Source organism: Tupaia chinensis, unplaced genomic scaffold (genome assembly GCF_000334495.1).
Source record: "Tupaia chinensis unplaced genomic scaffold, TupChi_1.0 Scaffold000362_1, whole genome shotgun sequence".
Lineage (NCBI taxonomy): Eukaryota > Metazoa > Chordata > Mammalia > Scandentia > Tupaiidae > Tupaia > Tupaia belangeri.
The window spans coordinates 1,568,149-1,584,743 of NW_006159859.1; the positions used below are offsets into that span (position 1 = coordinate 1,568,149).

The following is a 16,595-nucleotide window of genomic DNA, read 5'->3' on the forward strand; positions in this document are numbered from 1 at the left end:
ATTTACTTAATGAACGAGTGAACAAATAGCACTACACAATCGTGGGTTGACATAAGTAATTTCTAAATAGTAAGAGAAAGTAATAATAATGAACTTAGAGCTTTTCTGTTTCATGTCTATTCATTTATCCACAAACATAGCTAGCAATGCATACTCGACAGCTAAGATTCTTAGGAAGGCATAAACAGATTCAACCTTGGCACATGAAGAAATTGAATAGGCCTAATGCTGGAGGAGTGAGAACAAAGAGGAAACCAGCCAACGGGCTATTTCCATCTCAGGCTTGCTATTCACTATTGATTCCAAGGAAAGCTCTGAAGTTCATAACAATTACTAACATTTACAAGTGGAAAAGCCAAGGCCGGCTCTGCAGCCTGGTAGTTAAGCCTCCCCCAGACCCACAAGGCCAACCTGCAGTTGAATCCAGGACCTGGCTAAGGTGAATTAAATTATGCGAAGGAGTGGTCTGTAGATGCCATACTCTATCAGTACAATCAGCATGCAGTGGTTTAAGGCCCTCACTGTGACTTGCACAGTGCCATGGGTGGAGTTGAGAGTTCACAGGGTGGGTTCTAATCCATCGTGACAGGTGCCTTTATGAAAAGGAGACCTTCAGACACAGACTGCCATCTACAGCCAAGCAGAAAGGACTGGAGCACATCCATCTCCACAGCCTTGGACTCTCAGTCTCCTCTCAAGGAACCAACACCTTGACTTTGGGCTTCTAGCCTCTGGGACTGCAAGACAATAAGCATGTGTGTTTAAGCCGCCCACTCTACAGTGCTCCACTGCAGCAACTCGAGCAAACAAATACACACACACTGGATCATCTAGAGTGGTCTTCAGCATCAGGTCTCCCAGGATTTATCAGTAATCATTTAGAGACTAAATGAAGCATGATAGAATTATGAGGAGATCTAAGGAGGTGGAAGGAGGCAGGTAACAATAAAAATCTTTAATATATGTTTAAACCAACTTATGAAATTATTAATTTGACATTTGTTCATTAAAAGAAGATACCAGGACCAGCAGGTGGTGTGGTGGTTAGGGTGCTGGACACTCCCACATGGCGGACCATAGTTTGTTTGAGTCCTGGACCTGGTGACTTGCTTTCTCACTCTCCCTCTCTTTCTCTCTCTCTGGTCAAAATTTTTTTTAAAAGTGTATGAATAAGTAAAATTAAAAATAAATAATTCTTAAAAAAAAAGATATCATTGGTAAGCTGTGGGGCAAATCCTACTTTTATTTCTTATATTCATGTTTACTTATCTGTCTTTATTTTCCCCAGAGTGGTTGGCGCACTAGTTTTTATCCATGGTCATGTTTGCTTCATAGAACCAGTAATATTGTAGAATCATATAACAAAGTCACAATCAACAAAATGTTTATTGTCTCTGTCTCTCTCTGTCTCTCCAATGAGTATGCATCCATAGCAAAAATTTCTCTCAAAAATAAAAAGGGGACCAGTACTTAGCGTGATGGCTATGTCACTGGACTCCCATGTAGTCGATCATGGTTTGAGTCCTGGACCCAGTGGCTTAAAACTCACGCTGGGCGCGTGTGCGTGCGTGCTCAAGATCCCGAGAGGAGAATGAAGGAGAAGGGATTGCGGTGTGGCCATCACCTCTGGGGGGTGATTTCTCGCTTTCTGTCTCTCTCTCTGTCTCTCTTCTCTCTCTGTCTGGCGAGTGCACAACTCCTATAGCAAAAAAAAAAACGAAAGAAAGAAAGAAAGAAAGAAAAAAAAAAACTCTCCAAAAAAAATTTGTTTTTTAAATAAAAAGAAAAAAATTTCATTGTTTCTTAATTGTTGTTGTTTTTGTCATTATTCCACGATCTCCTTCTCTAAACTTCTCATTTAATACATGCAGTATGGAGGACCAGCAGGTGACATGGTGGTTAAGGCACTAGACACTCCCACATGGCCCACCACAGTTCAGGTCCCAAACCTGGTGGCTTACTTTCTCACTTTCCCTCTCTCTCTGTCTGTCGCCCTCTGGTCAAATTAAAATGAATGAATAAATAAAATTAAATAAATTATTACATAGATATAGATATATACACACACAGATACATACACAGTATGTATTAATGTGGACAAGTAATGATCTCTTTGAAGGAATAAGTGGTAATATGAGTCTATCCCAAAAGAGTATTTGGCTCAGACCAAATATAGTTTGAACAAATGACTTCAGTTAACAGACACATTACTGAGATTAGAACCAAAGAGATTCATAATAATGATCACATATTTTATTAATAATTACCACCCTTGGCTTTATAAATTTTTAAAACATACATCTAGCATCCTAGAATTAAAAAAGATTTTTAAGGAGAACTGAGAAGATTAATGGTCTTGACCATAGAATGTATCTCACTACATGGGTCTTCTGAGAACTCAGCTCACACCGTTATAACAGTACTTTACAGCAGGAGCACCGATGGAGCTCATCTGAACAGATCACTCTGTGACCCAGACACCTGCTGTCTGGAGCTGAGAGGAGCCATTTCTATCGACCACATGCAATCACTCCTCACATAATCCTGTAAGGGTCACAAATTCCTCATAAGAAGGAAGCAAGGAAGAAGGAGAACAAATGAAAAGAAAGGGGGAATTATGGCCTGTGAAGGATGTACTGCACTTCTACTTGGCGTAAAGCTAGATGAGGACAAGCCACAGAGCTTACTGGTGAAGGGAGGTAAATTCCACAGTTCAAATCCCAGCCCTAATGACTTGAAAAGCACGCCAGGCACATGAGCATGCATGCCTCAAAACCCTACAGGATGGAGAAGTGGAGGAGAAGGGATTGTGGCATGATCACACCCCACTGGGGGTTCTCTCTCTCTCTCTTTTTCTGTATGTCTGTCTGTATTTAGTGAGCATGCCTGCCCTTTGACAATTAATAAAAAAAGCTAGATTAGTACAGTCACCATGATCTCACTGTTTAGAGTACAAGAAGAATCAATCATATACTTCAACAAGCTTAAAGTACACAATATGGTTAATAATGTGAGATTCAATAGCTCTGTTATTTTATAGTGGGAAGACAGAACTTCATGGTACTAAAACAGGAGGGCACAGGAGAAGTGGATTGAATCATGAGGTTAAAAGAGAACATCAAGGTCTATTTAACATCTGCTTACACACACACACAACATATGTATAGATATGTAACAGAGATGAGATACATCCTGGAAAGTTGCAAAGTCTTCTAAATATTTCCCTCTTTCATTCTTATTTATTCTGCCTCCTCATCAGACATTAAGGATTTTCAAGAATGTTAAAATGCTCTCTGCTTTCAAGAGAATTTTTATCTATAATTATCACGAGGTTATTAGAGAAGCCAGTTATCTTTTATTCTACTTTTCAGATACAAGTGATTATATATGTTGTTAGTGAGAAATTCAGGCTTTTAAGTAAAGAAAAACAAACTTGGGGTAGAAACTTTGTAGGATTGGAAGAGAGATTTTGGAAGAGAGATTATTTTTCAGGCCAGAACCATAGCCTATTGGTTAAAAGGAGCTAAATCCCATATGGCTGACCACACAGTTCAAATCTCAGACCCAGCAGCATAGAAACAGACCAGCTGTGTGTGTGTGTGTGTGTGTGTGTGTGTGTGTGTGTGTGTGTGTGTGTGTGTTTCAAATCCCAAATGAATGAATAAACAGAGAAGAGATTGTAGTATGACCGCACCCCATTGGGTGTGCCTTCTCCTTCTCTGTGTCTCTCTGATGAGCATAAGTACCCTCTGGCAAATTTTAAAAAAAAAATTATTTTTCTCTGCCTGAAAATTGAAGAGTTAAAAGCCAGAGATGAGACAGGATCAGCAGATGGCATAATGGAATGGAATCCCACAGTCGACTGTGGTTCGAATCCTGGACCAGTGGCTTAAACTCATGCTGGGCACGTGTGCATGCATGCCCAAAATCCCAAAAGGAGAATGGAAGAAAAGGGATTGTGGGGTGACCATCCCCCAAAGGGGGTGATTTCTCACTTTCTGTCTCTCTGTCGAGCCCATGCATCCTATAGCAAAAATCTCTCTCTTAAAAAAATACCCAAAGATGAGAACTACTTCATAGTCTGGACCAACTGTAAAAGCTACAGTGGCTACTGAGTTATGGATACTCAGCGCCCTGGCTGGTCCTCACCCAGAGAGAGTCTGTGTCCATCGCTGCCGGGGTAGCAGACAAGGCCGACATCTTCCCGATGGCTGCAGTCGTGCCGTCCCCATGGTCTTCTGGAACACTGAAGGACACCCGCTTCCTTTCCTGAGCAGCTGACGTCATCCAGCCATATGGGCCCTGTGCTTTCTTCAAAATGGTTGGCAGAGGCCTGTTTGCCATACCTGTGGCAACAAAGTAACATTCTGCATGGAATTGCTGAGTCTTGTTTCAAAGAACCACAATAAAATCAACAACCTAATTAAGTGTTATGATTTCGGAGGACAAGAATTTGTACTTTCTCCTACCTTCAGGACTCATTCGATCACATATTTTGGTCGTCATAATTTTTTTTATTATCTTAATGACTTATTAATGAATAATTCATCCTTTCCCCCATTCACTCTGGTGTTTTGTCTACAGTGTAACCTACCAGTCAGAGATAATTCAGACAGAGCAATAAACCTCCAACTCCTGACTGCAGGTGTAACACTGTGACCAGAAAGTAAGAACACGTCTTGCTTTGGCCTCTGCGGAGCCAGCTGAGCTTATTTGATGTCACCAGCATCTCCAAGCCTTTTTGGTATCCTCTTCTCCAAAGTAAAGTACAATTTAGTTCACTGATTCTCAAGCACGGTACTGAATTCATGATGAAATTTGGATTTCAGCCCATCAAAATCAGAATACATGTTCCTAGCTCTTCCTAAGATTATTTCAGTTCAGTTATTAAAATGTTTATAAATTACATTTGAATTCCAACTAACTTTAAACACTGTACTACCAAAAAAAGTTTTGAAGTAAATAAAAATATATATTGTAGAAATATCAAAGATCTCTAAAAGCTTTTTCAAATGGTCTGTACCTCCTTTCCTTTCTACCTCCCCTCCAATTTTGTTTTCTCTTATTCCATAAGATCCAAACCTCCAGGAATCACTGAGCTTACAGATCTTTAAGGTCATCTTTCAGTTCTAACAGACTGTTACTCGTGAATTTTGTCAAGTCATTTCCCTCACTCGGTGCTTCTATTATTTCTGTACTAAAAATATGAAGAGATCTATTTGGCATAAATTCCTCCATCAATTTTTATGTAAGCATTTATTGAATTGATAAATAAATTAAACCAATGCAACTTGTAATTAATCATTCTAAGGCTTCTCTTCTGTCTGGCTGATTAATCCAAACTTAACTAGAAATGTAACAAACCTAAATCTCATATTACTCTCACTTTCAACTTACACTTTTTTTTTTTCACAGAATGCATTAATCTGTCAACTGTCCATACCAGCTATGTAACAAATAAAAGGCAGTCATTTTATGTTGGGATTACGTTTGTATAAAGAAATCCAAAGTTTATCCTCTTCTCATTTTAAATAATTTTCTCTTTCAAAAATTTCTCTGCACACTAAAAGTATGTGTAGCACATGCTTATACTGTCTTCTAACACATTTAGAACATTTAACACACATTATTAAGAACATTTTTCGACTCGGTAAGTTTAGAACTCTGGGTACGCCAAAAAAAAAAAATACTTGAATGGATTTGTGATGCAAAAAATATACATATATGTGGACAAAAAAAATCAATGTCACTCAATCATTTTCATGAATAAGGAAAAAATGTGAAAATAATCAGTAAATAATAGCATTCATGAATTTCTCTAAAACTGTGAAAATAGAGCATAGTTGCCAGGAGAGCAAAGATTCGCTTAGACAAAAAGTGGCATTTATTACACAATTCTTATTAATGTTAATATTTACTTGAATATATAACATATAATATTTCTTGACAAAGTAATTATTATATAATAAATTGCTCTGCCCAAGAAAATTCAAAATATGGGATAATTATTTGCATTTATATTTTTATGATAATATTATTTACAATAGGAAATTTTTAACTAAATATTAAGTAAATGATGATATGAACCTTTCATTTGTTATCATTTAAACTTATGACTATTAAGCAGTAGAAAGGTAAAAAATGTGGATACTAAAATTACATGTCCACAAGTAGGGCTGATAAAGATTTATACACATAAGCTATAATAATGATGGGCCAAGAATGGAAAAATTACAGCTAATTTTACTTCCTTTCCCAAGTTTTGTTTTATATTACTTTCATAAGTTTGAAAACCTATGTTTAAACATGGCTTTGCCTAGCTTGAATGAAAGTATATTTTTAAGACTTAGCAAATCTTTGCTATTAGCTCTATCTCCAAATGACATGAAATAATGTTGCCAAGTTTTTCAAATATCAGACAATGACTTCAAGTATGACATAGAAAGAGGAAAAACAGAAAAGAATGGGCATTCATGGACTTCATTAAACATATAGCTCAAAGGCATCATTTGCAGTTGCTTTGACCAACTTTATCTTTACGCTGGAATGCATTATATGTGTGACATGAAATATATCACCCAAAGTGTGACACTGGGTTTTTAAGTGAATGAGGTCAAAGGCAGTTCTAAAGGGCATCTCATGACAAGAGGGCTGTTTTTCTCAAATAAAAGTGATACTTATCATCACATTCTGAGAAAGGGAATAATATAATACCAAAGCATTTGTCACTGGACCTAGCTGCACTTTTAGACACAGTGATGTCAGACTAAGATGTCCAATAGTAGGGATGCATTTGAACAAAATCGAGCATTCAAAGTCTTACTTGAATAGGCACAAAGGGACCTAGAATTTACCCCTTGAAGCTAATTCTTCAAGAAGAGGGGTGGTGGCAGGAAAGGTAAAAGAGACAAGTAGAAGATATGGTCATTCATCTTCTTAAAAAATGTCATTGATTCTTGCTTCACACATACATAGGTAGGAATGGAGGTGGGCAGGCAAAGAGAGAGTAGAAAACGTGTTTGTAGTATCATGGAAATTACAAGTAGGGATTACACAATTAGGACTTTGAAAGAAATGGTTTGGCATGGAGCTGCCTCATATCAATGGACCTTACTTAAATCCCAGCTGTCGACAAGCCACGTATGTGTTCAGCTCGGTCCAGCCATCGTCACAGACAGTCCCCCACTGTCCTCGGTAATACACCTCCAAGCGACCCTCCTGGCTGCCTTTCCCACCTGCAAGTCTGATGACTCCATCTGTGATGAGAAGGTAACACAGAAACAAAGCAAATCAACTCTCGAAAAAAAAAAAGGAAATCAACATTTTTATTTGACCAGAAACATCACCATACTTAGGTCTCCCTCATGGCCTTTGATTAACTGTCACTATAACACTGCTCCACGACTGACAGTACATTGTTTCCAAAGCCTGGCATAACACATTCTGTTCCAATAAAATATTCTCTCCTTAAATAAATAAATAAAGTTCAGTAAAATAATTCTTTTTAAAAAATGGGGGGAGGCGTGACAAGTGGCATGGTGGGTAAGGGCACTGGCTGACCTTAGTTTGAGTCCTAGACCCGGTGGCTTGCTTTCTCACTCTCTCTCTCTCTCTTTCTCCCTCTGTCCCTCTCCGGTCAAATTAAAAATAAATAAATAAATAAAGTACCATAAAATAATTATTTTAAAAAAATTCTCTCCTTTCTACTTGTACTCCTATTTTCTGAGAAGAAAAATATATTCTGATATAATTCCAAATTATTTAGTTAGAGATCTCTAGATGAAATAATATCTGGAAAATTTTCTATAACTCAGTCTCCTTGAGTCTGGGCAATACTAGTTATTAAAATTTAGCAAGTAAAAAAAAAACAGTAATTTGTTCATAGTACAAAATCTTAGCTACAAATAAAAAGTGCTGAAATATGAAGATTAAGTAAATGATGATATGAACCTTTCATTTGTTATCATTTAAACTTATGACTATTAAGCAGTAGAAAGGTAAAAAATGTGGATACTAAAATTACATGTCCACAAGTAGGGCTGATAAAGATTTATACACATAAGCTATAATAATGATGGGCCAAGAATGGAAAAATTACAGCTAATTTTACTTCCTTTCCCAAGTTTTGTTTTATATTACTTTCATAAGTTTGAAAACCTATGTTTAAACATGGCTTTGCCTAGCTTGAATGAAAGTATATTTTTAAGACTTAGCAAATCTTTGCTATTAGCTCTATCTCCAAATGACATGAAATAATGTTGCCAAGTTTTTCAAATATCAGACAATGACTTCAAGTATGACATAGAAAGAGGAAAAACAGAAAAGAATGGGCATTCATGGACTTCATTAAACATATAGCTCAAAGGCATCATTTGCAGTTGCTTTGACCAACTTTATCTTTACGCTGGAATGCATTATATGTGTGACATGAAATATATCACCCAAAGTGTGACACTGGGTTTTTAAGTGAATGAGGTCAAAGGCAGTTCTAAAGGGCATCTCATGACAAGAGGGCTGTTTTTCTCAAATAAAAGTGATACTTATCATCACATTCTGAGAAAGGGAATAATATAATACCAAAGCATTTGTCACTGGACCTAGCTGCACTTTTAGACACAGTGATGTCAGACTAAGATGTCCAATAGTAGGGATGCATTTGAACAAAATCGAGCATTCAAAGTCTTACTTGAATAGGCACAAAGGGACCTAGAATTTACCCCTTGAAGCTAATTCTTCAAGAAGAGGGGTGGTGGCAGGAAAGGTAAAAGAGACAAGTAGAAGATATGGTCATTCATCTTCTTAAAAAATGTCATTGATTCTTGCTTCACACATACATAGGTAGGAATGGAGGTGGGCAGGCAAAGAGAGAGTAGAAAACGTGTTTGTAGTATCATGGAAATTACAAGTAGGGATTACACAATTAGGACTTTGAAAGAAATGGTTTGGCATGGAGCTGCCTCATATCAATGGACCTTACTTAAATCCCAGCTGTCGACAAGCCACGTATGTGTTCAGCTCGGTCCAGCCATCGTCACAGACAGTCCCCCACTGTCCTCGGTAATACACCTCCAAGCGACCCTCCTGGCTGCCTTTCCCACCTGCAAGTCTGATGACTCCATCTGTGATGAGAAGGTAACACAGAAACAAAGCAAATCAACTCTCGAAAAAAAAAAAGGAAATCAACATTTTTATTTGACCAGAAACATCACCATACTTAGGTCTCCCTCATGGCCTTTGATTAACTGTCACTATAACACTGCTCCACGACTGACAGTACATTGTTTCCAAAGCCTGGCATAACACATTCTGTTCCAATAAAATATTCTCTCCTTAAATAAATAAATAAAGTTCAGTAAAATAATTCTTTTTAAAAAATGGGGGGAGGCGTGACAAGTGGCATGGTGGTTAAGGGCACTGGCTGACCTTAGTTTGAGTCCTAGACCCGGTGGCTTGCTTTCTCACTCTCTCTCTCTCTCTTTCTCCCTCTGTCCCTCTCCGGTCAAATTAAAAATAAATAAATAAATAAAGTACCATAAAATAATTATTTTAAAAAAATTCTCTCCTTTCTACTTGTACTCCTATTTTCTGAGAAGAAAAATATATTCTGATATAATTCCAAATTATTTAGTTAGAGATCTCTAGATGAAATAATATCTGGAAAATTTTCTATAACTCAGTCTCCTTGAGTCTGGGCAATACTAGTTATTAAAATTTAGCAAGTAAAAAAAAAACAGTAATTTGTTCATAGTACAAAATCTTAGCTACAAATAAAAAGTGCTGAAATATGAAGACAGAAAAAGCTGTAATGGATAAGGAACATCCATCATGTCGATGCATTTATTATTCCTTGGGCATTCATGAATTATAAAAACTAGACCACATGTCTTGCCTTTGTTCATGTAGTGATAATACAGATCTGAATTTGAATCTTATTAACTCAATGAATAATTAATTCCCACAGAATTCTATACAGAGCTTCTAAACAGAAACAGTACAATAAATTTAATTCCATAAAGTAGATTTAAAAGCCAGCTCTATCCAAAATAATCCTAATACTTCTTCCCCCAGGCCCCCATATAAAACATATAAATGAAACATAAACATGAACCATCAAAATAATCTCAGATAAAGGTCATATTTTTCATAAGTCTATGGGATCTTTGAAAGCAAATAAAGGTCTCTTAGCAACAGAAGCACTTATTAGCATAATATCTTACTGCCTGCAAAGTATTATGACTGTGACAACTATGTAAGAGCATCCTCGTTTCAAAGAGAGGAAATTGACAACCTAAGATCACAAAGTGCTCTGGCTTAAAATTGGGTATAAATTATATATGTCTATTGTGCGTAAATGTGTTATTCTGCAAACAAAAATAATAGCATGTATGGAAATATGTTAATAAATATATATAATTCAGTATTTCAAAAGTTCTAAGAAGTTATTCTTTTGATCTTTATTTAAAAAATACAATATTTTCAAGTTCTTTTTAGAAATGATGGATTTGTGAAGACCCAGCTTCTCTTGCCCATTCATTTTCTTCTTCTTTCCCCAAGTCATGTAAGTACATACACACACATCAGTTTGCACTCAGACATGCCTTTCTTATAACACACAACATAGTTTGATAGGCATGTTACAATTTAGAATAATCTGAAAACTGAGCACAGCAAAGTTAGCTTGATTTCTTTCACAGTATGCTTCAATCGACAATCATATCAATACAATTTTATCAGCTAAAATCACATTCTGAGAGTCAAAACAGGTAAATAGATGCGTGGACTGAAGACATTATTGTAACAGCTGATATCTGAAACGTATCATGGCACCCTGATTTTCATTATTGGGTACTACACAGGCAACTAAATCAGAATTTCTGATCTAGCTTTATAGAACTCTATAGCCTTAAATTGAAAAATTCAGAAATATCTGAGTAAGGAGGTAGCACTTTATTATAGGATTTGTGTTAGTTTTTCAGTTGTTTTATTTGGGAGATTTATTTGTATGGCCATTTGGTAACATTATCTAAACTGAGGCAAAGGGAAGCCGTGGCTTGCCTGAATGGTGACTGAGGTAAGAGTGGGTGTAGGAATGGACTGAAATCCTTACCCGTTAGAGGAATACAAGACACTCCAGCATCTTCTTTATGACCGCAGTTATGCTCTCCCCAGGAACTCTTTGGACATTGGTCAATGGAAAGCTCATTCCCAGTGCACCGTACTTCATCCAACATGACTGGGCCAGATCCTTCCCCAAAATATGCCTGATTCCATGCCTTGGCAATACCACTGCATAAACAGAAGAGCAGAATAAATCTGGATTAGACACTCAAGGTTGGTCTGAGTATCACTACTGCCCCTGGTAAAAGCATAATTATTAATCCCCACTTTACAATTCTTTCCATAGATCATGCATAATTTTCTGGAAGTCTTTTTTATTGTTGTTCTTTACATTTTCCACTGCTGTAAGAGTTTGGGTTTTGGGAGTTTTTTGTGTGTTTGTTTGTTTGTTTGTTTAAGAGAGATTTTTGCTATAGGGCACATGCACTTGCCAGAGAGACAGAGACAGAAAGTGAGAAATCATCCCCTGCGAAGGGATGGCCATGCTACAACCCCTTCTCCTCTAGGAATTCTGGGCATGCACGCACACATACCGGCATCAGTTTTAAGCCACTAGGCCTAAGACTCAACAGCGTTCAACTATGTGGGAGTCCAGTGATGTAAGCATCACACCATCTGCTATAAGAATTTTAAGACTGATATGAATTTTCCAACACTTAGCTTCCTTTTGTTTTCCTTTCTTCTTTTTTTATCTTTTCCTTTCTTTCTTTCTTTCTTTTTTTTTTTTTTTTTGAGAGGTTTTGCTATAGGGCGCATGCACTCGCCAGAAGGATGGAGAGTGACAGAGACAGAAAGTGAGAAATCACCCCCTGGGGGGGATGGCCACACTGCAATCCCTTCTCCTCCATTCTCCTCTCAGGATCTTGGACACACACACACACACACACACACACACATGCCCAGCATGAGTTTAAGCTACCGGGTCCGGAACTCAAACCATAGTTGATTGCATGGGAGTCTAAGGATATAGCCATTATGCCATCTGCTGGTCCCTCTTTTCCTGTTTTTAATTGCCAGGGTGCATGTGTACTTGCCAGAGAGAGAGGGACAAGAAGAGGAAGAGGGAGAAAACACATCCACTATGGTGCAGTCATGCTACAATCTCTTCTTCATTTCTCCATACTGTCGGGATTTTAGGCACAGACACAAAAACACACCTAGCATGTTTCTCGAGGAATCTGAAGTGTGGCCAGTCACATGGGACTCCCATAATCATTAGGCCGTGGAACCTGATCCTCCCCCAAATTTTTGTTAAATGAGAAAGAGAGACATAACTCAGGGGGAAAGAGAGCGAGAGGTATCTTTGACAAAGTCTCACCATGTTGTGATCCACCTGCTCCAGCCTCCCAACAGCTAAGACCACAGGCATGCACCGCCATATAAGGCCCGTTTAGGTTGGGCCAGGAACTGAACTCAGGCTTCCCATGGGGCCTCAGTCACCATGCAGTGGCACCCTCCCACCTGAACCACCACAGTTCCCAGAAAAGTATTTTTTAAGCCTGCATGACTTTGCAATAGTGGTCTACAAGGTGTGAAGAAATTCTACTGTTTTAAAGGTTATTATAATAACCCCGTGTTCTCTCCCAAAGAAAATGAGCTCATACAACATTTGCACTAAAGTAAATAAGCCTAATTTAGTTAACCTCCACAGAAAATAAGACTCAACAATGGGAGGCCTACAGGTGGCATGGTGGTTGGGGCGCTAGACTCCCACATAGCTGACTACAGTTTAAGTTCCGGAATTGGCAGCTTGCTTTTGCGCTTTCTCTGTCTCTCTCTCTCACTGTCTCTCCTTGGAGAGTGCATGCGCCCTATAACAAATTAAGATAATAATAATAATAAATAAAATTAAATAAATAATTCTTTAAAAAACAACAACAACAACAAAACATCATGTACAAGTAATTCCCTCAACTGCCAAGGCAGGGAATGGGAAACCTCAGTAATTAAAATATGTTGTTTTAAATATGCTAATGTATATACTAATATCAGTTCAAAGAAGGAGACTTCTTGGAGTTGTGTGTCTAAGACCTGTGGCTCCTTTTTAAAAAGAGGATCTAAGGGGAACCAGCAGATGGTATAATAGTTATGTTGCTGGACTCCCATATAGTCAACTGTGGTTCAAGTCCTGAACCAGGTGGCTTTAACTCACATCGGGTGCCTACCCAAAATCCTGAGAGGAAAATGGAGAAGAAGGGATTGCAGTGTGGCCATCCCCCTGGGGATTGATTTCTTGCTTTCTGTCTCTCTCATGAATGCATGTGTCCTATAGAAAAATCTCTTTAAAAAAAAAAAAAAAAAGAAGCCCTAACTGGTGACCTTCGACTATGTGTCAGCAAACTATGAACCAGAAAACCCAGCACACCACTGGTTTTCACATGGTCTCTCAGCTAAGGGTAGTTTTTACATTGGTTAAATGGTTGGAAAATATCAAGACAAGAGTGCTTGCTGCACTGGAGCTGTGACAGTGCAGTTGAGTAGTTGCCAAGTCTACAGTATTTACTATCTGGCCCTTTATGAAAAAAGCTCGTAGACCCTGCTCTAGCGTAAAGAGATTAAAGTAACGAGATTAAAGCAAATATGTCATTTGACTTAGAGATCACTGAGACTGGGCTGGAGAGTGAGAGAGGACTGGAGGAAACAGGCTGAGGGATGCACTCACAGGGAAGCCAGACAGGAGAGCTTAGGGAAAGGTAGGGTTTCGCCCTTAAATAAATGTCGGGAATAAAAAGATCTATGAAAGCACATTTCAATGCGGGCAGTACAGTGAGCCAGGATCAGGAATGAGGAAACCTGGGACTAGTAGCGGAGAATATATAATTGATACCAAACTCATAACAGAAATAAAAATGAAATCCAGAAGGTTTCAAAACTTAAATAAGGAAAAGGGAGGCAAGGAGAGGAGACAGGAAGAAAGGGGAGAGGAGAGGAGAGGAGGGAAGGAAAGAAAGAAAAAGTTACTTTAGATTAAAAGAAAAAGGAACACAAGTTGTTATCATTTAACCTTGGATGTAACAAGATTTCCTGAACAAGTTAGGAAACACAGGGGCATCGTGGCACTGCCCTATGGCAAGATAGGGAACACCCGAAGGGAGACAGAGACGGAGGAGAAGGGATGGTAGCATGACCATGGCCCATGGGGGCAGGGGTTTCAAGCTCACTCTCATACTCTCTCTTCCCCCTTGGTGAGCACATGTACTCACTGGCAAATTAAAATACATACATACATACATACATACAGAAAGAAAGAAAGAAAGAAAGAAAGAAAGAAAGAAAGAAAGAAAGAAAGAAAGAAAACAACTCTAGAAATAAACAATAATAATAAATTATTATTGGGGACCAGTAGGTGGCGTGTTGGTTAAGGCGCTGGACAGTCCCACATGGCTGACCAGGGTTTGAATCCTGAATCTGGTGGCTGGCTTTCTCATTTCCTCTCTCTCTCACTCTTACCCTCTGTCTCTCTCTGGTCAAATTAAAAAATAATAATAATAAATGAATGAATAAATAAAATAAAATAAATAATTATTTTTAAAATATATCAAAATTTATTATTATCATATTTTAGTTAAAAACAATACAACCAACAAATAAGGCAATGGAGGTTATTAGGCTATTCCCAGAAGAAATACCCACGTCACTAACTATATAAGATGTTCAACTAAAGAGTAATCGAATCAAAACCTCATAACAGATTCTTAACCCACCATGTTTTTGGAGATTTAAAAGATTAGTATCATTTTTCACACAATATTTGGACTAAGAGGTAACAAACTTTTTTTTTTTTTTAAGCCAAAGGGGATGTATGCAAAATAGAGCAAGAAAAGTCATCCTCAAGTGGGGCATGGTCAGGTTACAATCCCCCTTCCACTCCTCAACCCCATAGGCACCCTGGACACGTGCTCACACAGGCCCTGGTCACATGCTCACCCAGGCCCTGGACATGTGTTCACCCAGGCCCTGGACACGTGCTCACACAGGCCCTGGACACATGCTCACCCAGGCCCTAGACATGTGCTCACACAGGCCCTAGTGTAGTTTTCAAGCCATCAGGACTGAGATTCAAACCAAAGTCAGCCAAGTGAGAGCAGTTCACTCCAGACAGTGCTTACCCATGCTGCTGTGGGGCAGACCCAATAAACAAAATGCTTTTATTCCCAGGAAAAATAACTAACACACCCTAAAAACCATCCACTGGCTGAAGTGACTCTAGGGAGGCCAGGGCAGGGTGACTGGAATATATTGTGTTTCAGACATATCAGTGATTATGTGACACATTCTCGGAAAAACCAAATGTCCTGGTACATTTCTCCAACGGTTCTTTCCTAAAGGGAGAAGACAGAAGGATGGGAAAACAGAATCCCTGAATAGTGACATTAACGGAAGTTATTTGTGAGAAAATCCACCTTTAAAACACCACGTAGGCATTTTATTCTCATTCTTATACATTTCTGTATTTTCCACGGTTTATAAATAACATTTTAAAGATTACAATAATGTTAATTGCTATAAACAAATTAAAAAAATAATAATAATAATAATAATAAAATTCGGAACAACAACAAAATTAACCAGGAAATTATGATGTAGCACAAAATCAGGTTTTCTAGTGAATTTTTCAGTTTATTTAAATTAAAAAGATAATTTTTAAATATACACAGACATTCCTCTGGCTAGTCACTAGTATTTCCTCATGCCCTGAATGGTGCTGGCTTTCAGGAGAATAGCAAAAAGCAGATGATTCTGCTCTCAAAGAGAATTTACAACACCAAAAAATGACATGAAACTTGCTAGTGTTGGGCCATCTCCGTGGCCTGGTGGTTAAGGGAGCCAATGGCCAACTGTGCAGTTTAAATCCTGGCTCCAGCACTTGGAAATGCTGGGTATGACTGTCTCCATGCCCCAAATGAAGACACGAAGGAGAAGGGGTCGCAGTATCACCCCGTCCCATTGTGGGGTGCTTTCTCCTCTAGCTCCCTCTCTGTCTCTCTGGCAAGCACATACACCCTCTGGCAAATTAAAGAAAAAATAATAATAAAGTGTGAGTGTTGAAGTGCTGTGTGTGTGAATTCAATAAAACTGTGTCCTCTCTCCTTTATGAAAATTATTTCCACCCTAGCCCCAGTCGTTCAACTGTGCTGAAAGTCCCAGAGCCGCCTGCTCTCCTCTCCTCTGACACAGAATAAATCTGCGGAGTAGGGGAACTCTGATATAACACAGAGAGGTACTGTTTTCTGTGTAAAGCTATTTGACCTACATAACAGCAATCCTCGACAACACCTACTGAATTGATTCTATGGTTGATCCTTATTCAAAGCCCTCTTAAACCTATTTAGCTAATCAGATTGTATTGATACAAAGTTTATGTTCTTCCCCTCCAAGAAAGAAAAAGGACAAATAAATAGACCATCTGACCAACTCAATCCCCAGACTTAGCTACTACTTTGAGATAGACGCAGAGTACAGTTACGCAATTCTAT

The 16,595-nt window shown here is 38.3% G+C and overlaps 1 protein-coding gene across 1 annotated transcript in view; it reads right to left on the minus strand.

Moving 5' to 3' along the window:
- Window positions 1–16,595, minus strand: part of PRSS12 (serine protease 12) — a 67,558-nt gene that overhangs the window by 23,002 nt on the left and 27,961 nt on the right. The window contains 3 exon segments of the mRNA XM_006153093.3: window positions 4,150–4,346; window positions 8,978–9,119; window positions 11,108–11,286. Coding sequence (XP_006153155.1) covers window positions 4,150–4,346; window positions 8,978–9,119; window positions 11,108–11,286 — 518 coding nt within the window.